The sequence below is a fragment of the Microcaecilia unicolor genome, chromosome 7, assembly GCF_901765095.1.
Source record: "Microcaecilia unicolor chromosome 7, aMicUni1.1, whole genome shotgun sequence".
NCBI classification, from domain to species: domain Eukaryota; kingdom Metazoa; phylum Chordata; class Amphibia; order Gymnophiona; family Siphonopidae; genus Microcaecilia; species Microcaecilia unicolor.
Genome location: NC_044037.1, coordinates 307,428,449 through 307,454,048, shown reverse-complemented (window position 1 = coordinate 307,454,048; position 25,600 = coordinate 307,428,449). Strand labels below are relative to the sequence as shown.

The window sequence follows — 25,600 nt, the reverse complement described above, 5'->3', positions numbered from 1 at the left end:
CCCTTGTTCTCCCCATGCCTCTTCCTCTTATTCTCCAGTCTTTCTCTATTCCCCTTTTCCATCTAGCAGCTCTGCTTTCTCTCCCCATCCTTCCAGTGTCTCCCCTATTTCTTTCTGCATTCTTCCATCCAGCGTCTTCCCTCTTTCTCTCCCTAGCCTTCCGTTTTCCCTCTCTCTCTCCCCATCCTTCCATCTGTTTTTCCCTCTCTCTCTCTCCCCATCCTTCCATCTGTTTTTCCCCCTCTCTCTCCCCATCCTTCCATCTGTTTTCCCTCTCTCTTTCCCCATCTTTCCATCTGTTTTTCCCTCTCTCCCCAATCCTTCCATCTGTGTTTTTCCCTCTCTCTCCCCATCCTTCCATCTGTTTTTCCCCTCTCCCCAATCCTTACCTCTGTTGTTTTCCCTTTCTCTCTCTCCCCAATCCTTCCCTCTGTTGTTTTCCCTCTTTCTCTCTCCCCAATCCTTCCATCTGTTTTTCCCTCTCTCTCCCCATCCTTCCATCTGTTTTTCCCTCTCTCCCCATCCTTCCCTCTGTTGTTTTCCCTCTCTCTCCCCAATCCTTCCCTCTGTTGTTTTCCCTCTTTCTCTCTCCCCCCAATCCTTCCTCTGTTGTTTTCCCTCTTTCTCTCTCTCCCCAATCCTTCCCTCTGTTGTTTTCCCTCTTTCTCTCTCCCCAATCCTTCCATCTGTTTTTCCCTCTCTCTCCCCATCCTTCCATCTGTTTTTCCCTCTCTCCCCATCCTTCCCTCTGTTGTTTTCCCTCTCTCTCCCCAATCCTTCCCTCTGTTGTTTTCCCTCTTTCTCTCTCCCCCCAATCCTTCCTCTGTTGTTTTCCCTCTTTCTCTCTCTCCCCAATCCTTCCCTCTGTTGTTTTCCCTCTTTCTCTCTCCCCAATCCTTCCATCTGTTTTTCCCTCTCTCTCCCCATCCTTCCATCTGTTTTTCCCTCTCTCCCCATCCTTCCCTCTGTTGTTTTCCCTCTCTCTCCCCAATCCTTCCCTCTGTTGTTTTCCCTCTTTCTCTCTCCCCCCAATCCTTCCTCTGTTGTTTTCCCTCTTTCTCTCTCTCCCCAATCCTTCCCTCTGTTGGTTTCCCTCTCCCTGCCAAGTTTCCCGCGAACGGCGCGAAGTCGCGACGCACGCGGCACCAGCCCCTATTTCCGGCCGCTGCTCGGCGGCCGCTACACAAAGAAAAAATGTAACCTGGCTGAAACGCGGCACCCCGGCACTGTAGACAGCCATTAGGCATTGGCTGTTGCCCCGCAGCCACTCCTCCTCTTGCCTGTACGTCACTGCCCCTGGAGGAAGACCCCGGAGGAGCGCAGTGACGTAGAGGCAAGAGGCGGAGCGGCTGCGGGGCAACAGCCAATGCCTAATGGCTGTCTACAGTGCCAGGGTGCCGCGTTTCAGCCAGGTTTGAAGTTTTTTTTAAATCTTTTTCTTTGTGTAGCGGCCGCTGCTGCTCAACAGGAGAAGCAGCAGCGGCCGGAAATGGGGGCTGGCACTGCGTCCGTCACGGGGCGGGGGGAGCAAAAAAAAAAAAAAAAAAGGTGCCGGTACGCCGTACCGTTGCGTACCGGCACAAAAAAAGCACTGACTGTAACTATCATCCCATCCCTCAAATCCTCTCTTGTAGCACCTGTCAGCACATAAGAACCTCTTGGCCCACTCAGTCTGCCCGTCACCACAGACCATATTCACTTTCTGGCTATCTCCTTCCTTTGTCTGAATCTATTCCAAGCAATGCTTGAATCCTGTCACAGTACTGGTTTCCACTACCTGTGCCATCGTCTTAACCAAGGAATCCAGTACCCTCTTAGAACTGTGAATGGATAATAATGCAATAGAAATGTTGAGGAGGAGTAGAAGATACCATCTCCTTGTACCGTACTAAAGGCTGTCAGATATCACATTCTTCTTGAAGTGTTAGACCAATATTTGCAATCCTTCATTAGCTTTGAGCAGAGTATAAGAATGATGTGTTCATTTTATATTTCACCTATACCATCTGAGATGGTTTACTAATTATGAAACAGTATTATATATTAAAATTACAATTACTTTTAAACCTGATCAAACCAAACCATACAGTATGCAAAACACCATACCTAGATTGCAAAAATAGAGATGTTCCTACAACTGATTAGCCTGTTACCTTCCATGTGATAATACCAGTAATATATCTCACTACGGTGCAAGAGCTGTTTTATATCAATACTAGGCGAGTCCATAGGAAAGCAAGCACAGATAATTCAGAAGTTGGAAAAAGAGTTTGAGAACAAGACAGACTCAGGGTGCTGTTATTAAGGATGATATGGTGACACAGAGAAAAACTGAGTCCCTTGAGAATATTAAATAGCTTCTGAGTCTTTGTTTTGTAAATATGCTACAGGTTCTAGTGGACTCAATGCCCCTGAGGAGTGGAGGAGTAGCCTAGTGGTTAGTGCAGCAGACTTTGATCCTGGGGAACTGGGTTCAATTCCCACTGCAGCTCCTTGTGACTCTGGGCAAGTCACTTAACCCTCCATTGTTCCAGGTACAAATAAGTACCTGTATATAATATAAACCTTTGAATGTAGTTGGGAAAAAAAAACACATAAAGGCAGTATATTCATTCCCTTTCCCCCCTTTCCCTATCACCAGAGTGTACAATGTGGGGTGTAAAGTGTGGGATACTGGTCCAATGAATGAGAGTCCACCTCATAGCTGACCTCTCTGGATTTCCTGAGAACTTGAAGCTTCCCTTATTCTTACTTATCCTTTGGGCTTCGATTGTTCATGGATTCTAAGACTGTATTTTTGCTTTAAACTTTGTGCTTTTTCAGGTCAAAATATTCTTGCACTTCCTGATTTTTCTAGAGCAGGGGTTCTCAACCCAGTCCTCAAGACACACCTATCCAGTCAGGTTTTCAGGATACCCACAATGATATATGAGATAAATTTTCATGCACTATCTCTATTGTATGTAGATCTACATGTATATAACAATCAATCTAAGATATTCCAGGAGAAACTATTACCAATAATCGTAACTGGTGGGTACACATCATGTAAAGTGTCATAAACAACATAATAATTAAGTATTAAAGATTTAAATCTAAACACTACTATAAAGTTACAATACATATAAAATTATATATATAACTGTAGTATTTTTCAAAAGACAAATGTTTGATACAGACCACATAAAAATTCTGTTATCCCAACTAATATCCCAAATAAAAAAAGATAATATAAGTGTTTGTGTCAAATCATGTGCATCCACAATGCTGATCTCTACAAAAATGTTCTATAGCCACCAGAGAATACAAAGTGATAGTGAACCAATGAGGATCATACGTGTAGATGATCTTGTCAATAATGATTTCAGTACTAAAACACCAATGCGCCTTGTTATTTAGATCCAGCAAGCCTATTCATATAAAAAAACTTAACCACATGCAATAATGAAAAAAAGATGCGTGAATAAATGCCGATGGAGCCAAGACTATTGTGGAGGACTTTCCTATGAAGAGAGGCTGAGAAGGCTAGGGCTTTTCAGCTTGGAGAAGAGACGGCTGAGGGGAGATATGATAGAAGTGTATAAAATAATGAGTGGAATGGATCGGGTGGATGTGAAGCGACTGTTCACGCTATCCAAAAATACTAGGACTAGAGGGCATGAGTTGAAGCTACAGTGTGGTAAATTTAAAACGAATCGGAGAAAATTTTTCTTCACCCAACGTGTAATTAGACTCTGGAATTCGTTGCCGGAGAACGTGGTACGGGCGGTTAGCTTGACGGAGTTTAAAAAGGGGTTAGATAGATTCCTAAAGGACAAGTCCATAGACCGCTATTAAATGGACTTGGAAAAATTCCGCATTTTTAGGTATAACTTGTCTGGAATGTTTTTACGTTTGGGGAGCGTGCCAGGTGCCCTTGACCTGGATTGGCCACTGTCGGTGACAGGATGCTGGGCTAGATGGACCTTTGGTCTTTCCCAGTATGGCACTACTTATGTACTTATGTACTTATGAGGTGAGAACGATCAAATAAAACCTGACATATTCTCATATGTAAGTGAAACAGCCGTTTATCGAAAACAATTAGCCATAAGACAAATTGTATCTGAATGAGGGTAGTGAATTAAGTGAAACAGGATAAGAAAATCACAAACCAAATCGCAGATATAAACAATACGCTACAAAATGGAAGCTAACAACTTGCCTTGACCTTAGCTAACCATCAAATTATCCCAATTGATTCTATACCATGCATCTTATTCCCATCATATATCCCTCAGCTATATGGTAAAGCCATATTATAGAAAATCTTTAGCATCATATCTATGTTAATTGAATGTTCTAATGTATGCTTATTAGGTGTATCATCAATGTTATGCTAACATTGTGTTATATCTCTGGTATTTCAATTCCAATGCTGTTAAATGTGTATATTTTTGATACTGTTTCACGGTAGTTCTATTGTTAGGTTTCAATCTACTGTTTTCAAGTTTACCTTATTTATTGAATTTATGTTTATTCTTGGTTATTTTACTATTGTTATGCTGTTAACAAAATTATGTCTTACATTAAACTGTAGCTACTGTACACTTCCTTGGGTGAATCTCACTAATACTTTATTTTATAATCATAATTTACAAGTAATCCGCTTGTTACAGAAAAACGATCAACTTCCAAAGATAAAGAAAAATAATTACAATAAGAAATATTTACATGAGATTTCACAATCCCACAAACTGTAGTAAAATACTCTCACTCCGAAAGCTCATCTGAAAACACTGCACATGCTCATGAGTCTTTTAAACACCAGTCACCGAAGGACGTCCTGTTTGACATTATGAAAGCCGCGGAAAATAATGCAGAATAAGTTTTATAAATAGTATTACAGTGAAATAATGTTATAATTAGAGAAAATCTAAACATCAAATAAAAGGTGTATCTATTTTACTCACACAACTGAGATAAAGGACTTATAGTGACTCGCCAGTGTAAGAACATTTAAATCATGTACCTCATAATGTATAAAATAAATGCTTTCATGTAAGAGAACAGATTAATATATATATATATATATATATATATATATATATATATATATATATATATATATATATATATATATAAATGTATTAAACGTTATGTAAAGTATTGCAAGAAATAGATCAACATATTCACTGAAAATGAAGACAGGCATGAATGATGTATATGTCCTCAAGAAATAGTGGAAAAAAAAAAGGAGGGCTATGTGGGGGAGGGAGATGGAAGAAGGAGGAAGGGGAGAATGAAGTGAGGAAAGAGAAGAGGGAGGGGGAAGGGAATAAAGGGGAAGAGAGGGAGGGAGAGAGATGTTTGGTTTGATCAGAACGATGTTTGCAAAATTTACAAAATTGTGCTGTCAGGCTGATTTGTCTCGCTAAAAAGTTTGATAATGCCACTCTTTTACTCAGGAGTTTACACTGGCTTCCTGTGCATGCGGTTATCTATTTCAGAGTCTGTGCATTGGTTTTCAGAAGCCTTTATGGACATGCCCCAAAGTATGTCACTCATTTGCTGTAGTTTGGGGAATAGCCTTAAATGAACTATGAGTCAGCTGGCTGTTCCCTACCTTGAAATTTTCTTATCCAGCTGCTTTCAAGTGAAACTCACTGCCACTGAATACGAGATTAGAAAGGCATTATCCCCCAGATTCTATATATTGCACTGAGAGTTCTGAAGTGTATTTCATAACAACACGCGTTACCTAATTGGTTAACAATCCAATCAGCGCTGATAATTGAATGTTAACAAGCAATTATCAACACTATTTGGCATTAATTAGAATTTACACGCACTACTACCTAAGAGCATTCCTGTAAAGTGATGTGTGCAAATTCTAATGTGTGTTGCTAAAAGGGGGCGTGGCTAAGGGCATAGAATGGGGGGGGGGGGGGGGTCATGAATGTTCCAAAAAACTAAATGCACAGTCATAGAATACACTTGCTTCACACCTAACTTAGGGGCCAGTATTTACACCGTTTTACTTGGCATAGATGGCTGCGCCTATAGTTAGGCGCTGTCACGGCCACTAGGTGTATTCTATAAACCCCCTAAGCGTATTCTATAAACCACGATAATATCCTGGGTTCAGTGCTCTGATACGGTGCTATTAAAGACCCTGGTCTCACTGTTGTAGTGTTGTGATATTATCACTATTGTTTCCTTGTTCTCCTACTTTCTGTTACTTCTGTCTCTTCCACCCTTATCCCAAGCCAGTTTCATTCCTTTGATTATTATTTCAGTGAAGTCTGATGCAGATATTACTACGGAAGAAACAGAAGAATCCCTGTTACAGAAAATGAGAAGACTGACGGATTATTATGACATTCACAAAGAGATTGGGAGGTGAGAAGATGACGCTCCACTCTACTACTACTAACTAGCACTACTAACTAGCACTCTCTCCCCATTATCCTGCATGGGCCATAGCATCTGTCCTGTTGGGTGTAAATGAGAGCTGAGCAGCCTGTCCTGTTAGCGTTGCCATTGTCAGTAATATTGGACAGGCTAGAAGTAGTGGATTTACACTGCCAGCTGCTCAGAGCCAGTTGCCTTTTCTTTCCCCATCCCAAGAAGTCCATGATGCCACAGCTGATGACATAAATCAAGAGACCCATACGGCAGGAGAGCTGCCCAGTGGCTTTTGCTTTCTCCACCTACTGGTAAATTCTCTTCTGCTGCAAAATGTCTGGCTTGTTAGACCTCTAAATTGATCATATATCCCTTGGAGGCCAGTTATTACAGCCCATGACCCTTTTTGTACTTATCAAAACAGTTTTTCTGGAAGCAAGGAAGTACCACCCTTCAATTGAACTGGACAGTAGGCTAAGATAAGTGATTTGAATTCTTGCTGTCAGTTTGGGCGTTCAAAAGCGAAGAATTTAATTACATATATTTTTTAAATATACTTTTTTTGTTTTTTAAATATGCAAAAAAGTGTCGAAGGGGTTTTTTTGTGCTGTGTGCACCTGAAAAGTGAGAGTGTTGCCACAGGAGTGTATGAGACATTTTCCCCATTTTTTGAGAAGTCACATGTTTTGGTCTTCACTGGCGGACATTGTGTTAAAATGCTCTTTAGCCAGGTAAATGTTTTTGAAAGCTGTCATCAAAGATTTACTGATTCTTGCCAGTTGAGGATAGGTTTACTGTATATAGTATTTAGCAGGTTGGCAAACAGTGAAAGCAGGTGAGAATCTGTGTTTTAAAGGAGCTTTCTATGAATGGTGGGATTAACTTGTGGGGAGGGGGGTTGGAAAGATGCATGCATGTTCTGGAATTGCTGGTGTTTGAGGCTTCCTGTTATAATCTTTGTTTCAGGGGAGCCTTTTCTTACATTCGGAAGGTGACAGACAAAAACAGCAAGCTGGACTATGCAGCCAAGTTCATTCCATGTCGTGCAAAAACCAAGCTTTCAGGCCGTCGAGAGATGAACATCCTCTCTCAGCTGGATCACGAGCGCATCGTGTACTTCCACGATGCTTTTGAAAAGAAGAACGCTGTCATCATTATCATGGAGATGTATCCTTCCAAACAGCTGGCAGCACTAGGTATGGCACTAGCACAAGGAACCAGACTTACATCGGGAAGGTCATTGCCGTAGAGTGCTATGGACTGAAGTCATATCCAGGGTTCAGAAAGGGATCAGTAAATTTAGAGGAGAGAGATGAATCAGAGGTTTTTTAATGTCACAGTGCAGGATGTCATTCCAGGTTCAATAGATCACCTGAAATATGACTACTACAATATGGATAGGTATGATGGGACATGAAGACCATATACATGTCATGGCTCTCATCCCTGTCCGCTAGGCCTCTGCTTTCTCCACTGTAACAGACAGAATACCAGGGACCCAGTTTGGCAATTCATTTCTTCTTATAGGATGGTGAATTATGCCACTATGATTTTCTTTTACAGTAGGCTAAGAAAAGCTACTATGCCCATTTGTTTGAAAATCTTCTGACCCTACTAGATGTCTATTTCAGTTAGTTAAGCAACTTTCCCCAAGCAAACCCAATCATTCCTCTGCCTCATTTCCCTCAGCTGATTTCTTGGCTCACTACTTTGTGGAAAAAGTGTCACTACTCCGTTGAGGGATCAATCCTCATTCTCCACCTAGCAACCCCCATCCCACTGTTGTCTGCACATCGACCTCTTTGCCTAAAATGGGGATTCCTATTTCCAGTGCTGATTCTGATTATCCAACTTCTTCAGTATGGTCCTCCTTCTCTCTTAACACTGGCTACCCTTAACTTCTACCCTTTCGTCTATGTGTTGAACATCTTGTACTCTGGACCTCTTGCCATCCTCCTGGTTAAATATAACTGTGCATGGCTTTCTCCCACTTGTCCTCCTCCTCATTAATTGTAGCCTCAACGAAGGCTCTGTGCCCTCTGTTTGGAAACATGCAACCGTCATCCTACTTTAAAGAAATCATCCTTGGACCTGACTCGACCAGCCAGCTACTGCCCTGTTTCCAACCTTCATGTCAAAAGTAACAGAGAAAATGGTGTTCCAACAATTACTTTTTTATACAGATCAATCATTCATATGCCACCACCAACAGTCAGGATTTAGGGAACATCACAGTACTGAAATCCTTATTACATCTCTCAGTCAACGTTATTCAATATTTGACCAAAGCAATATTGTTCTTGTTGTTTCTCTAGACCTGTAGACAGAATTTGATAATTTGGTCACTCTCTTCTTCTAAAATGTTTAGAAAACATTGGTCTTTCAGAGTGGTCTAGAAATGGCTCACTTCTTTCCTCCATGATCGTGCCTTTTCAGTCAATTTTTCAGGTTCATTTTCTACTAATCAAGCCCTTGCCATTGGTGTCCCTCAAGGTTCTGTTTGATCATCATTACTTTTTAACATTTTCATGAGCCCCCTTTGCTACTTTCCTTCAATTCTACAACATCAGTGTTTACATTTATGCTGACGATATCCTTATTATCTTCCCCACCTTCCCTGTGAAAATTGATCTTCATACACTTGTTTATTTGCCCTGGAAGATTGTCTTTCCTCCCACAAACTTGTCCTTAACCTTAGATTGAGTCATTAGGTCTGATACCATTAATATACATGGACAACTTTCAGGTTTTGGCACCTCTAGATCTTGTGGATGCCTCTTCCTTGGCAACACTTGGCACCAAGATACAGACTTGGTTGGGGGTGAACAAGCTACAATTTAATGTTCAGAAAACCTGCTTGCTAATATTTAGCAGGGCTCAACAACCTTTGACACTACCACTTTTCTCCCTAGGTACAGTTACTTTGAAACCTTGTGATTCTATTAAAGTGTTGGGGGTCCTTGTAACCCATGCTGCCTACTTCAACATAGGCTGAGGGTTTCCTGTCAAATACCAGTTTTCCAAATAGCTAACTGAAGCCATAAGGTACCTTTTACTGAAATACAAGCCAAAACCATCACCCATAGCTTACCAAAGCGTAAACTAAAATCCAGGTCTCCAAATACATCACCTCAATTCTCCTGGGCTGCTACGTCCTCTTAACAGGTCCCTTTTTTTCTCAGGATGAAATGGTTCCATGTCACCCACCCCTCGTCCACGTCACCCCAGATACGTCTAGGGCTTCAGTTCAGCCATGAAAACCAATAGGTCCAACTCCCCCTCTCCTGGGGGTTTTAAAACAGTCCAAACTCTTGGTTCATCCAATAATGCAAATACACATGTAGATCACTATTCCAGTCAATGTTATTTCTTCCACAGATTCTTCCCATGCTACTAAACCACTCCTTCCTTTCAGAACTGGGTTAGTCTGTCCATGCATTTCCAATGTAGTCTCTACCATGAACTACAACCACCTTAGCAGGGTCCCAGGGGTTTACCCTAAGTAGAATGAGAATGGACTACACCCAAGTGGTTTTCCTATGTATGCCTGGAGACTCTTTTGTTTGGGGGATTTATTTCCCAGTGATAGAACATACGCCCCCTCACCCTCACAGTCCTATTTGACCCAATTCAAATCTTACAATTCAACACTATGTCTCATCTACAGTTAACCATAAACCAGGACTCAAAAGCCACCTACTGCGAGTAAGTGTAGTAATAAACAGTTATTTCACCCGTATGTGATCAATAATTTTTATGTGTAGAGTACCCTCAGATATAAACCACCGTGACTGCAGTCAATAATGCTGCTACAACGTGGCATAGCACTTCTTTCATTGGGTAACTCTTACTATATTTTTTTGGGTAAAGAGCAACCTCTGCTCATATTTTTTTGCATCCCAATCACCACAGTGCTATAAAATCACTTATATATTTGTTTAAAAAATTACATGTACTAGGTGAAAAAAACTGTACACTTATCTCGTGAGTTCTTGCCCCTCTGGCAGAACTGTGTTGCCTTGCTGAAACAATTAGCAATTGCCTTCCCCTGGATCCGCCCGACTCCGCGGGGTTTCAAAACAATTTCCTCAGGGACAAAGGGTTAAGGCTACATAAATCGCTTCTTCTTCTTTATTCTGTCTCAAGCAATCCACAAAACAAGGCAAAACCTGCTTTTACCTTGTGGCTTATAAAGCATCTGCGTCCATGTGAAATCGGAGATCACGTCACTTTTTTCTTTTTTTCTTTTTTCAACTAGCTTTATGCAAACAGTTACAAAGCTAGCAAACAGACGAAATACCAACAGATATATAAGTGATTTTATAGCACTGTGGTGATTGGGATGCAAAAAAATATGAGCAGAGGTTGCTCTTTACCCAAAAAAATATAGTAAGAGTTACCCAATGAAAGAAGTGCTATGCCACGTTGTAGCAGCATTATTGACTGCAGTCACGGTGGTTTATATCTGAGGGTACTCTACACATAAAAATTATTGATCACATACGGGTGAAATAACTGTTTATTACTACACTTACTCGCAGTAGGTGGCTTTTGAGTCCTGGTTTGTGGTTATTAGCAGTTGAATGTTACCAGAGACATTGATATTGTGAACTCGTTTTCTGTTGGAGGACTTCATCTACAGTTAAGGCATGCTTTGTCCATCTGCATTGCCTTTGGACAGTACAATACCTTTTGGATCAAGATACTCTACGTGTTCTCATTCATCATCACACACATAGACTATTGTAATGCCTTCTTAGGGGAGGTCAGCCAAGAGAAACCAAGCGGCTACAATTACTTCAGAATACTGCCGTCAAGCTTGTAAATTTCATTGGGTGACACCCCTTTTAAATCTTGAACACTAGTTACCAGTGCATCAATGAATTAAATACAAAATTTTGCTTCTAGTGTACAAAATGTTACAATCAGGTTCCCCAGCTTACCTGTCCTCTCGGTTACTTCTCTGTGTTCCATCCACCCCACTACATTACAGCCAACATCAGTTGGTGGTCCCTGGACCCCACGAGGTGCCTTTGCACTTTTCACAATTCACTGTTTAATGTTGTGGGTCCCTGTCTATGGAACACCTTACCCTTGATAATATGAACAGTGGACACCCTTTCAAAGTTTAATGGTATGCTTAAGGCCCATCTGTTTCGGGAGGCTTTTAACATCTGAATTGAGCATTTATAGGGGAATGCGGTTGATTCTTTTTGGGGCCTGCTGGGTACTAGCAGAACTGTCTGTTTTGTTTTGGGGGTTTTTTCATTATTTAGGCTCTATGTATTTCTGTTTATGATGTTGTCTACACACTATACTTGTATTTATATTTATTATTTTATCTATGTATAATAATTTCCATCAACAGGTGTCTTCTATAGATGTCAGGCTTTGCTGTTCTCTGCTTTTGGTCAAGTCTAAATTAAAGACTATATATGTTGTCATTTATAACCATGTGTTGGTCTTGTGTCTAGTACACAGGGATTAGAAAGTTAAGATTTTGTGTGGAAAGCAATTCATTTTTGATCATGATGCCTTTTCAGAAGGAAAGGGCAGGTTATAACTGATCAACCAGAAATAGAAATGCAATCCCAAATGTTTTGTAAAGCTCTGGAATGAGTCTGCTAGTAAATTCTGCCAATAAAAAATGATTGTTTACAAGGTTAATGAGAACAGTAGAGTCATGTGGGCTCCTTGGTATAGGAGAAAGATGAGAAAAGAAAAGCAGAAAGTGTAGAGGGTTGAGAGAAAATGGTAGAAAAAACACGATTTAGAAATGAGAGCAGCCTATACCAGAAGCTGTAAGCAGAAGGAAAGAAGAAAATTTGTAGGATTTGGTGTGTTCTAATATTATTGCAAAAGGCACTGTTGTGCCTACATTATATCTTGCTGATGAAGTGGACAGACCCAAGTGGTATGAATTTAGAAACATTTCTATGAATGAGATAATTGGGAAAGGGACTTATATACCACCTTTCTGTGGTTTTTCCAACTACATTCAAAGCGGTTTACATATTATATACAGGTACTTATATATCAAGTCCCATTTCCCTTACTTATTGTTACAGATAGGACAGCATATGAATCAGAAGCTTTGAGACAATTAACTGATATTAAATATCACAAAAAGTTAATAGAGAATCCAATGGGTTATCTTCAACAACAAGTGTTGGAGATATTATCTCAAGCTTCTTTGGATGGAGTGATTTCTAATAGGGAATTTAGATATCTATATAATAAATATCCTAAAATACCTATTATATACTTCATATCAAAAATACATATATCTTTAGTTTCTCCTCCAGGGCGTCCAGTTGTATCTATTAAGCAATTGTTATTAGAACCCTTTCACAATATTTACATTTTTATTTGGGTGACTTTCAGGCTTATTTTTGAAAGAAAAGGACGCCCATCTTTCTACACAAATCGGAAGATGGGCGTCCTTCTCACAGGGTCGCCCAAATCGGTATAATCAAAAGCCGAATTTGGGCGTCCCCAACTGCTTTCCATCACGGGGATGACCAAAGTTCCCGGGGACATGTCGGTGGTGTAGTGAAGGCCGAACTTGGGCGTGCCTAACACATGGGCGTCCCCCACCCATAATGGAAAAGAAGGGCATCCCTGATGATCATTTGGACGACTTTACCTGCCAACCCCCACCACCACCGTCAACTTTGACGACCCCTACTGATGACCCTCTTGACCCCCCCACCGCCAATCCTCCCCCACCGTCACCGTGGGCTACCTTTGCTGGCGGGGGACCCCAATCCCCACCAGCCGAAGAGGTCCTCTTCTTCCTCCGAAGGCTTCGTTCTATTTCTGACATCGAATGAAGCCTTCGAAGGAAGAAGAAGACCTCCTCGGCTGGCGGGGATTGGGGTCCCCCGCCAGCAAAGGTAGCCCACGGTGACGGCCGGGGAGGGTTGGCGGCAGGAGGGGGGTTGAGAGGGTCATCGGCATGGGATCCAGGGCCAAATCTATGGGGGCCCAGGCCCCCCTGGCCCCATGTAGCTATGCCACTGGTTTAGAGCGCAACTATTTTTAGCGCGCACTAAAAACGCCAGCTTGCCTTAGTAAAAGACCCCCTACCAGAGTCACCATCCCAGATGTCTAAGAGATAGAATTCCAGTAGGGCAATTTTTAAGAGTAAAACAACTATGTTCCACTGATGATGAATTTAAATGGCTTCGATAGTAGCAGATAGATTTACACAGCATAAATATCATAAGAAAGTTCTTAGAAAAGCTTACAAATATGCAAACAATGATCAGAGGGAATGGCTTCTATTTGAAGCTATTCAAATGTGTACTATTCTCTTTAAGCATTGGAAAATATTAACAGTTTATCCAATTTTTTCTGATTTTCCTAAAATTGCATATAGAAGAGCACATAATCTGGGGAAACTTTTATCTGTAATGAATGTGCTAGAGGATGATAAATGTAAAGGACATTTTGTTTGTAATGCCTCTATTTATTGTAAATTTTTTTATTATTATTATTATTTTTAGGATTTATTTACTGCCTTTTTGAAGAAATTTACTCAAGGCGGTGTACAGTGAGAAAAAATGAAACATGAGCAATAGGCAACTACAGCAGTAAAAATATTCAAATAACAATGCAACGTATGGCACAGTATATAATAGAACATTTTAATTGGTAGTGAAGGGTAAAGCAACGATGGAAAATAAAGATAGGTAAGAGAGTAAGAGGAGTTAGAAAGTAAGGTGACTAATTTAAAGAAAGGTGCACATAAGATCAGAGAGATGATTAAATGTTATCTTAGCTAGGATAAATATGCTATGTGTGTTGACAGAGTCTATTTTCAACATCAAAAGATTTATTTTCTACAAAATTATACCGATTGCAATTCAGCGGGGGTTGTTTATGGCATCCAATGCCCCTACAAAAAATGGTATATCGGTCAAACGATGAGAAAAATAAAAATACGGATAGCGGAGCATTTAAGCAACATTAGGATTTACAAAAGGGAGGCACCTCTGGTTTCACACTGGTTGACAACTGGGCACAAATTGGATGATTTACAATTTGTGGTGTTATATCAGGCTCATAACAATAGGAAGGGAGGGTGATATATCTCGTTGGCTTTTACAGACTGAACAAAAACTAATTTATTCATTAAGAACAATTAAACCTAATAGGTTAAATTGAGCAATTGAAAGAGATAAACTTGTCTGATAGATTTCACCTGATGAACCTCCCTTATATACAGAAAAATAAGAGACTGCTACCATGCATGCGTTGGTGCTTTATATCTTCCGACTGCTATGTTGAGTTGGAGCTTGATGATTCCTTAGCTATGTGTGACTAAAAATAAATTGCTGTTACTAGTAAGGTAAGGTATACTTTGAATGTTTAATTTGGAGTTTGGTTTTTAGATCAATTAATGTGTAAACGTTGTACATAAAGATCAACAGCTCCTGAGGATGCCCTGGTGGCAAAACACAATTTTGTGTTGGGCTGAAAATACTCAGGCTTTGTAAAAAGGACTATATATTAAATGGGCAGATAAACACAGAAAAGTGAAAAAGATTAGAGCCAGACAGATATAAAGAAGACAATTGGGAGCCAATGCAGAAATGTATTTATCTATTTATGACATTTATACCTCACATGCCTAGAGTAAGGAGGTTTGCACGTAACTAATAGTATTCTATATTACATGTGTGTGCCTTCTGTCCAGACTCTGCCCATGGGAATGCCCATAAGCACATGTGTACAGAACAGTGTATAGCTGCACTATCACTCATTCTTCACCTTGACTAGCTTGCTACACACTCTGTAACTTAGATCAGTTCCTTATCTCTTGCTTAACTAGACAACGAACTTGCCTTGAGTTTAACTAACCATCAAATTATCCCAATTGAATCTGTACCAGGCATCTTGCTCCCATCATATATCTGCTCTTGGTCCCTCAGCTATATGGTAAGCTGTATTATAGTAAATCCAGTAGCATCATATCTGTTAGTTGAACGTTCTAATGCTTATTAGGTGAATCATTAGTATTATGCTAACATTGTATTATATCTCTGGTATTTGAATTCCAATGCTGTTAAATGTGTTAAAGTTTTTATACTGTTTCACGGTAGTTCTATTACTACGTTTTAATGTACTTTTTTTCAAGTTTACCTCATTTATTGTTATTCTTGGTTATTTTATTATTGTTATGCTGTTAACAAAATTATGAGTTTTATGTTAAACTGTACCTGCTGTTCACCGCCTTGGGTGAATCTCACGTATACTTTATTTTATTAAGTTATAATCATAATTTACAAGTAATCCACTTGTTACAGAAATATGATCAACTTCCAAAGATAAAGAAAAATAAGAAATATTTATATGAAAATTAACAACGCCCAGGTTAATCTTTTAGACCACAATAAGAAGGAAGGGAGGAAATAGAAATAAAAAGTGGAATATTTAAAACTAAGAAAAAGAATAAAGGCAATAAGACATTGGCATGTTGATTATCCAAAATACTACACTACAGCACAAACTAAACAGTGCTAGACTGAGGAGGAATACTTGGAGAAAGAGAGAGCGTCTTCCAATCCAAGAAGGAACATAGTTGTTCCGGGACAAAGAATACGTATCTAGTGCCCACATATTTGATTATACATTTGCAAGGATAACATAAAAGACGTGTGTAAATGACTGGTATATTGGCATGTGCGTGCTTACGAGCCTCCCATATCTACATGGCTCCTTATTAAATAACCGCCCCCCCCCCCACTAGCCAGTCTATTGAGTGTTTTAGTGAATGTCCTGTTTATGAAGGAAGATTCTGCAGATATTGAAATATTCTATTCTTCCTCTCATTTTGGAAGAAAACAAATAGCACAGAACATGTAGAAGCCAATTTTAAGTGTCATTTTTTCATGGCTATGTTTTGATAATGAATCGTCTTAATGACTTGAACAACATGTGCCTAATTGGCACAATACATTCTATTCCTCAGGATAAATTGTTCTACTTTAAATAAAATAAACTATCTGCAGCTAGAGAAAGGTGTGAACTCTTTTCGTAGGGTGCTAAAAGTGATGAGTATTTTTTCAATCAAGCTTTTAACTAAGTGGTTTTATGGGTTTTTAATAGGTTTTTGATATATGATTAGCTTGTCTTAATTTTGTTTGTGTCTATGATGTTGGGAAATGTTTGCAATTATTTTTGTATGTATTAATCCTGAACCACGCAGATGTTCTTATGATGAGTAGTATATTAATTAAATAATAATAGTAATAACACCTCTGGAGAAGGAAACACGGTTTCAGAGCTGTGCAAGCAAAGAGCCTTGCCGAGGTGATGAATATTTTTCTACCAAGTTTGAACGAATGAAGCCTGAAGAAATGTATAATACCACGGGGTAATTATTTTTCACAATCTGACAGTGATTTGTGTGGAAAGAGCAGAGACTGTGATAACATATGAGTGTAGCAAACCTTTGGCACCAGTGCTGTCTGGCATATCCAGTAGTCAGATGACCACTCTTCCTTGACTTGCCTCTCAGCTGCGCACAGGATGAGCTCCTGGATAGAATGGCCAAGAAGTCCTCCATGTCTGAATCAGAGGTAAGGAAACATTTCCCTCTGACTATGAGGAAAGTGGAGGAACATTTTAAACAACGAAATATAAAAGATTTCTTTTTCCAATATGTGTAATAATCTAGGGAACATCAATTATCAGCAAAGGAAAAGGTGGGGACATGAATAGAAAACAGAAGTGAAAGGTGAAATAATGAGGAATTTCAGATGACTGAGCAGTGAAAGAGGTCCTTGCTTATATCTGGGACTGTGACAAGGGTCCTTAGCTCTATCCTTAGCAGGTAGCATCACTGGGACAGTTACAGGGATCCTGCCTTCTATCCCCCCCCCCACCCCCGGTTGAGTTCTTGCCACAGTGATAGGGGTTCTGGCCTCTGTCTGTGGCAGATAGAGTTCCTGAGACAGTGAAAGAGTTCCTAGCTTCTATCCTTTATAGGGGACATCTCTAGGGTAGTAACAGAGGTCCTGAGCCCTACTTCCAGGTGGAAAGATCTCAGAGACAGTAACAGTGGTCCTGGACAGTGACAGGGTCCTGAGCTCTCTTCCCAGCTGCTAGAGTCTCAGGGACAGCGGAAGGGGCCCTGAATTTTATTTCTGGCTGCTAAGGTCCCTAAGACAACGACAAGGGGCCCGGGTTCTATCCCTGGCGTTTAGAGTCCTTGGGACAGTAAGAAGGACCTAGGCCCTAGCTCTGACTGGGAGCATCTCTGGGATGTTAACCAGGGTCCTGCATCGTATTCCTAGGTTTGTAAAGTCTCAGAAACAGTAGTAGCAGTCATGGCTCCATCCCTGGCTGGTAGAGTCTCTGAGACAGTGAAGAGGGTGTGGGTTTTATCCCCAGCTGGCAGAGTTATAGGACTGTAGCAAGGGATCTGAGTTCTAGCTAGGCTCTGAGACAGTGGTAGTGTTTTGGGGACAGAGTACACAATAACTTTCATAAAATCAACAAGACACCAACACTTCACACATCTATAACAAACAAATTCTATCATATAGTGCTTATACTGTTTCCTATTTTCTTCATTTGGATCCTTTTTACACGTTTTGAAAGATAATCCTTTAGCTCTAACGGCATCCTTATACCATGCTGTCATTTGGCCTTCCTTATGCCTTTTTTAATACATGAAATACATCTCATTGTGGCTTCCATTGTGGATTTGTAAAACAAAATCCATCCCTGATGTAAACCCTTCTATAAGTGATGCCTTCATTTAAGCACTCTGATGTTGCCTTTTCTATAAATGCGATCTAGAATCCTAGTGGAACCTGGCATCAGTGGATCTTAACATTTCCACTTCCGCAGTTCCAGCAGCCATAGACTTGGTGTAACTCTGGCTGTGTGTAACTTTCAGTAATGTACATAAGTGGCAGCCCTGTCCCCTTTCATTTAAATGCTACAGAATAGGGTTTAAGTGCCCTTTTGGCCCTTTTGCGGGTCTCTAATTAAGTGCTAGGTATGCGGAAATGCGGGTGTCCAATTAGAGAATTGCCCTTCTCACCTTTGCAACTGCTCCTTTTAGTGTTGTTTTCCACTATTTTCCTCATTTTAGCACTGTCTCCTTTTTTAAAGTTAAAGGCTAATACAGTTGATTTTCTTTCTGTTCTCACTCCAATTAATAAGTATTTGATTGCATTATGATCCCTCTGCCAAGTGGCTCCAACATTGGGATCTTACCAGGTATTTGTGACCTGGGACAGAGACAGGTGACCTGGGTTCTATACCTGCCTGCTAGATTCCTTGAAAGAGTAAGCCTGGGTTCTATCCCCAGCTAGTTGAAGGTGTTGAACAGTGATGAAGACTGGGTTCTAGTCTTAGCAGGTAGAGTCCCTGGGACGGTAGTATTGTTTTTCAGTTAATTCTAGTAAACTTAATTAATTTGTTTTCGCTGTAAATAAACTGTTAGCAGCAGGAGCGTAGCCAGACACCCAATTTTGGGTGGGCCTGGGCCCAAGATGGGTGGGCAGAAGAACCCCACCCGTCTCACAAGTGATTTGGTCTCTCCCTGTCTTGCCTGCATGCCATATGGTCTTTAAAGCATCCCCACTCTCCCACATACCTGTTAAATAGTAGATTTTCACCAATGAGCAGCACCTAATATACACTGTCATGTTGGCCCCACAGCCTTCCCTTTGATGTAAATTCCTGTTTCTGCATAGGCAGGAATACATCAGAGGGATGGCTGTGGGGCTGGTGCAAGCAGTATGTATCAGTTGCTGTTCGCTACAGTTGAAGATCTGCTATTTACAAGGTATGCAGAAGGGACAGTTGTTAGGAATTTTTGGCTGGTGAGGCTTGGGGATCCCTGCCAGCCACATCATAGGTATGGTGCTACTGGGTGGGTCTGAGCCCATAGTGGGTGGGCCTGGGCCCATCCAGGCCCACCCTTGTCTACGCCACTTCCTGCTTCAGATTCTGCTTTTGTCTTTTGCTCATTTTGTTTCTCTTTCAGATCCGTTCATATGTGCGACAAATCCTGGAAGGGATAGAGTATCTGCATTGCAACAACATTCTGCACCTGGATCTAAAAGTGAGTAAAAGGCTGCAGGACAGAAATGTATTCCAAATCTGCTCAACCCCACTTGCTCTAGATTGTGTTCTCTGCTTTCCTTATCTGCTCATATTCTTTGCACTTCAGCTGCCAAACTGCAATCATTTCTTCCTCCTGACTGGAAGTTTCACTGCACTCTAGATGCCAAAAATGAGAAGTGGTGTTAAGAATATTAGTGGAAATGCTGCTAAACCATAGGACAGTGCAGTTTGTGGAATCCAGGGGATCAAGTCCTCGTGCCTAAAAGCTGAGCGCCAAATTCGGCACTTAATGCTATTCTCTAAAGAGTGCTCGTCCCAAAGCCTTTATAGAATAGCACTGAGTGCCGAATTCTATCAGCACCAAATGTTTGGCACCATTTATAGAATTTGGGCCCTATGAGTTCCTCTACTGCAAACTTCTTTTCAAATTCTCTTTTTACCTTCTTTATCAGTGCTTTGCATCTAACTTTCCGGTACTTGTGCTACATGGAGGTGTATTTTCAAAGCACTTACACTTACAAAGTTACATAGAGGGGGATAATCGAACGGGGGTGCCTATCTCTAAGGGTGCCCATCACTAACTGAATGGGAAAAGCAATTCCCTTACAGATCCGGAAAGGAACGGGCATGCATGAAGGAAATTGCATGCAAATGAGCTGCTTGCTGTTAGCTCATTTGCACACGATTTCCTTCTTAAGGAGGGAAAGTGACAGCAGTTGAGGACATCCAAAAGGTGGATGTTTCTGTGAGAAGGATGTCTTTGCCTTTGCTATGCCTCTGACACCCTTTTTATTTATTTGGATCACAAGTAGCAGCAGTGGGATTTGAACTGGCCACCTCTAGATTGCAAGACCAGTGCTCTAACCACTAGACCACTCTTCTCCACTCCTTTGAAATTTGGCCATCCCTGTGGGGGGCAGTGGAGGACGTCCACACCTTCGTTATGCCTCCACTGACACACACATACCTCCTCTCCCAGGGATGGCCAAATTTTAAGGGAGTGGAGTGGAGGAGTGGCCTAGTGGTTACAGCCTAGTGGTTACAGCACTGGTCTTGCAATCCAGAAGTAGCCAGTTCAAATCTCACTGCTGCTACTTGTAATCCAAAATCCAAACAAATAAATAAAGAGGGTATTGGAGGCATAGTAAAGGCATGGATGTCCTTCTCAAAGAAACATTCAAATTTTGGACGTCCTCAACTGCGTCGCAGGGACAGAGGCATGGTGAAGGACATACTCTAAAAAAAGACAAAAGTTTTTGAAGTTGTTTTTTTTGGGGGGTGGGAGGTGGTTAGTGACCACTGAGGAAGTCAGGGGAGGTCAAATGCTCGTCAGGGATGCCCTTCCTTTTTCCATTATCGGCTGAGGATGCCCATCTGTTAACCACGCCCCCGTCCCGCCTTTGGTATACTGCCAACATACCCCCTTGAACTTTGGTCGTCCCCGTGAGGGAAAGCAGTTGTGGATGCCCAAAATCAGCTTTCGATTATGCCAATTTGGGCGACCTTAGGAGAAGGACGGCCATCTCCTGATTTGTGTTGGAAGATGGGCGCCCTTCTCCTTCGAAAATAAGCAGGATAGTAACCTATGGAACTTTGTGAGTCTAAGTGCTTTGAAAATGAGCCCCATACTAACATAGTAAATGATGGCAGATAAAGACCTGTATGGTCCATCCAGTCTGCCCAACAAGATAAACTCATTTTACATGGTATGTGATACTTTATACCCGAGTTTGATTTGTCCTTGCCTTTCTCAGGGCACAGACCATAGAAGTCTGCCCAGCACTCTTCTTGTACTAAGTTCTGAAGCTAACATCGAAGCCCCTTAAATTTACACTTCAGCCCATTCAGGGAGGCACATTGACCAATTATTATATAGAGATATAATTTAAAAACAACTTACATAAGATTTGTAACTGGAACTAAAAACAGGAACTCCAAAGGAGTTGCATCCAGCTTCACATCGCTGCCAATTAATGCAACAAAAAGGCCAGCGCATATGCTTTTTATCTTTTACTGCTGATGTCAACGCTGACACTCAAAGCACATTAAAAGGACTTATAAATATTAGGCACCAACAAGTACACTGAAAATAATTTCCTTCATCTCCTTCTGCTTCATATATTTGTACCATTGCTTCAAGTTAATGATACCAACATCCAAACGTTGAACATTTTATTTATTTATTTATTTATTTATTTATTTGGATTTATTCACCGCCTTTTTGAAGGAATTCATTCAAGGTGATGTACAGTAAGAATAGATCAAACATGAGCAATAGGCAATAACAGCAGTAAAAATATTGAAATAACAATAAAACGTATGGCTTGGCATATTATTTACAATGTCAACACAATACATAATAGAACATTTTAATTGACAGCATAGGGTATAAGCAAAGATGGAACATGTAGATAGGTAAGAGAGTAAGAGGAGTTAGAAAATAAGGCGACTAATTTAAAGAAAGCTGCACATGAGGTCAGAGAGATGGTTAAATATTATCTTAGCTAGGGTAGGAGTGGATAAACATGTCCTGCTGCAGTATGTGCAACCCATGTGTGTCAGTGAGACTAAGAAGTTAGTTACTTCTTCCATGAAAGGCCTGGTTGAAGAGCCAAGCTTTCACCTGCTTCCTGAAGTAGAGATAGTTTTCTGTTAAGCAGAACATTCCACTTCTTTATTAAGGCTCATAGGTTGGACAGTATCCCAGGTGTATATTAATCTTTGTTCTGCTTGTAACAACCTATGTGTTAAATCTCCTCCCCGTGGTGCTTGAATTTGGAATAGTACTACAAATTTGAGATCAATAAGACAATAACTTTTCTTAACCAGTGCTCTACTAATGGGGCTTCCAATCTTTGATTACAAATATTGCTAAGATGTTCTGTAGCCATAATTTAATCACAGTCAGTGACTGATTTCAATACAAATTGACTTTCAGATTTGGGGTTAACTACTGCATCTGTCGGTATTGGTATTCAATCAAATAGATTCTGCAGGACACAAAATACACCTTGGAATCCTTATGGGTTGAAATTCCATGCATAAAGGGAAAAAGGATAGTGATAGGAGTGTACTATCGTCCATCTGACCAGAATGATCAGACAGATGCAGAAACGTTATCAGAAATTAGAGAGGCTAACAAACTGTTGTAGTATTCAGGTCTGTCACTCCATCCCATAATGCTGCAATGTGTCACTCCATCCCATAATGCTAGGGCGTGTTGCTCCTTCCTATAGCGCTGCAGCACTTATAGTGTCATTCTGTCTTGTAGTGCTCCAGTGCTGAAGTGTCTCTCTCATCCCATAGCTCCAAGTTTATTTTAGTTTCATGATATACTGCCCAATCAGTAGGCTTTTACACGGTTTTACAACACTAATTAAGAAAAGAAAGAGAGAAAAGGAACTACAGGGTGGAGAAGTGGCTTAGTGGTTACAGCACTGGTCTTGACATCCAGAGATGCCTGGTTCAATTCCCACTGCTGCTCCTTGTGACCTTGGGCAAGTCACTTTACCCTTCATTGCCTCAGATACAAACTTAGATTGTGAGCCCTGAATGTAACCCACCTTGAGCTACTACTGAAACAGGTGTGATCAAATAGGAAAGGAACGTGGTTAAAGTAGTAAGCACATTAAATGTTGTGTCTCTCCAACCCAAAATATAGCAGTGTCAAGGCGTGTCACTCTATCCCATAGTGCTCCAGTACTCATAGTGTCATTCTGTCCCATAGTGCTGCAGTCCAAAGGTGTGTCACTCCTTCTCATAGTGCTGTGGTATTGAAATGTGTCACTCTGTCTTGCAGTATTAAGGGTCTCATTCTGTCCCTGAATTAAGAAGGCTAAAAGAGAAAATAAAGCAAAACTTGCCACGGAGACAAAAACTCATAGTAACACCTTTTTCAGATACATCAGAAGCAGAAAGCCTGTGAGGGAATCCGTGGAACTGTTAGATCATGAAGGCGCAAAAGGGACACTCAGGGAGGACAAGGCCATAGTGGAGAGACTGAATGATTTCTTTGCTTTGGACTTTATGAAAGAAGATGTAAGAGATCTACCTGTACCAGAAATGGTTTTTCAAGAGTGACAGTGCGGAGGAACTAGAAGAAATCTCAGTAAACCTAGAAGATGTATTGAGCCAAACCAACATGCTAAACAGTGATAAATCACCTGGACCAGATGGTATACACCCCAGGATACTGAAATAACTCAAACATGAAATTGCTAATCTGTTGTTAGTGATCTGTAACCTGTCGTCAAACTCATCTGTAGTACCTGAAGATTGGAGGGTAGACAATGTGACGCCGATTTTTAAAAAGGGTTCCAGGGGTGAGCCGGGAAATTACAGACCGGTAAGCCTGACTCCAGTGCCGGTTAAAATATTGGAAATTATTATAAAGAATAAAATTATGGAACACATAGACAAACGTGGTTTAATGGGACAGAGTCAGCATGGGTTCAGCCAAGGGAAGTTTTGTCTCACCAATTTGCTTCATTTCTTTGAAGGCACGAATAAACATGTGGATAAAGGTGAGCCGGTTGATGCGGTGTGTCTAGATTTTCAGAAAGCTTTTGACAAGATTCTCATGAGAGACTCCTGAGCAAATTAAAATGTCATGGAAAATGAGGCGATGTCCTTCTTTGGATTAGGAATTGGTTATTAGTCAGAAAACAGAGGGTAGGGTTAAATGGCCATTTTTCTCAATGGAGGAGGGTGAATAGTGGAGTGTCATAGGGCTCTGTGCTATTTAACCTATTTATAAATGATCTGGAAACTGGGATAATGAGAGAAGTGATTAAATTTTCAGATGACACAAAACTATTCAAAGTTGTCAAAACACTTGCAGATTGTGAAAAATTACAGGAAGACCTTAGGAAACTACTACTACTACTACTATTTAGCATTTCTATAGCGCTACAAGGCATACGCAGCGCTGCACAAACATAGAAGAAAGACAGTCCCTGCTCAAAGAGCTTACAATCTAATAGACAAAAAATAAATAAAGAAAGCAAATCAAATCAATTAATGTGAACGGGAAGGAAGAGAGGAGGGTAGGTGGAGGCGAGTGGTTACAAGTGGTTACGAGTCAAAAGCAATGTTAAAGAGGTGGGCTTTCAGTCTAGATTTAAAGGTGGCCAAGGATGGGGCAAGACGTAGGGGCTCAGGAAGTTTATTCCAGGCGTAGGGTGCAGCGAGACAGAAGGCGCGAAGTCTGGAGTTGGCAGTAGTGGAGAAGGGAACAGATAAGAAGGATTTATCCATGGAGCGGAGTGCACGGGAAGGGGTGTAGGGAAGGACGAGTGTGGAGAGATACTGGGGAGCAGCAGAGTGAATACATTTATAGGTTAGTAGAAGAAGTTTGAACAGGATGCGAAAACGGATAGGGAGCCAGTGAAGGGTCTTGAGGAGAGGGTTAGTATGAGTAAAGCGACCCTGGTGGAAGATGAGACGGGCAGCAGAGTTTTGAACCGACTGGAGAGGGAAGAGGTGACTAAGTGGGAGGCCAGCAAGAAGCAGATTGCAGTAGTCTAAACGAGAGGTGACAAGGGTGTGGATGAGGGTTTTGGTAGAGTGCTCGGAAAGAAAGGGGCGGATTTTACGGATGTTGTAAAGAAAGAAACGACAGGTCTTGGCGGTCTGCTGGATATGAGCAGAGAAGGAGAGAGAAGAGTCAAAGATGACCCCAAGGTTTCGAGCTGAGGAGACAGGGAGAATGAGAGAGCCATCAACAGAAATAGAAAATGGGGGGAGCGGGGAGGTGGGTTTGGGGGGGGAAATGAGAAGCTCGGTTTTGGTCATATTTAATTTCAGGTGGCGTTGAGACATCCAGGCAGCAATGTCAGACAAGCACGCTGAACCTTTGGTTTGGATGCAAGGTGAGATATCAGGGGTAGAAAGGTAGATTTGGGAGTCATCAGCATAGAGATGGTAGGAAAAGCCATGGGATGAGATTAATGAACCAAGGGAAGAAGTGTAGATAGAAAAGAGGAGGGGACCAAGAACAGAACCCTGAGGTACGCCGACAGGCAGAGGGATAGAAGTAGAAGAGGATCCACCAGAGTGAACACTAAAGGTGCGGAGGGAGAGGTAGGAAGAGAACCAGGAAAGGACAGAGCCCTGGAATCCAAGT

At 41.1% G+C, this 25,600-nt stretch overlaps 1 protein-coding gene across 1 annotated transcript in view; it reads left to right on the top strand.

Moving 5' to 3' along the window:
- The window catches only part of SPEG (striated muscle enriched protein kinase), a 495,656-nt gene that overhangs the window by 365,411 nt on the left and 104,645 nt on the right, over nucleotides 1–25,600 (top strand). Inside the window, exons 21-24 of the mRNA XM_030208751.1 lie at nucleotides 6,279–6,381; nucleotides 7,354–7,554; nucleotides 16,913–16,973; nucleotides 19,397–19,474. Coding sequence (XP_030064611.1) covers nucleotides 6,279–6,381; nucleotides 7,354–7,554; nucleotides 16,913–16,973; nucleotides 19,397–19,474 — 443 coding nt within the window. The remainder of the gene's footprint in view (nucleotides 1–6,278; nucleotides 6,382–7,353; nucleotides 7,555–16,912; nucleotides 16,974–19,396; nucleotides 19,475–25,600) is intronic.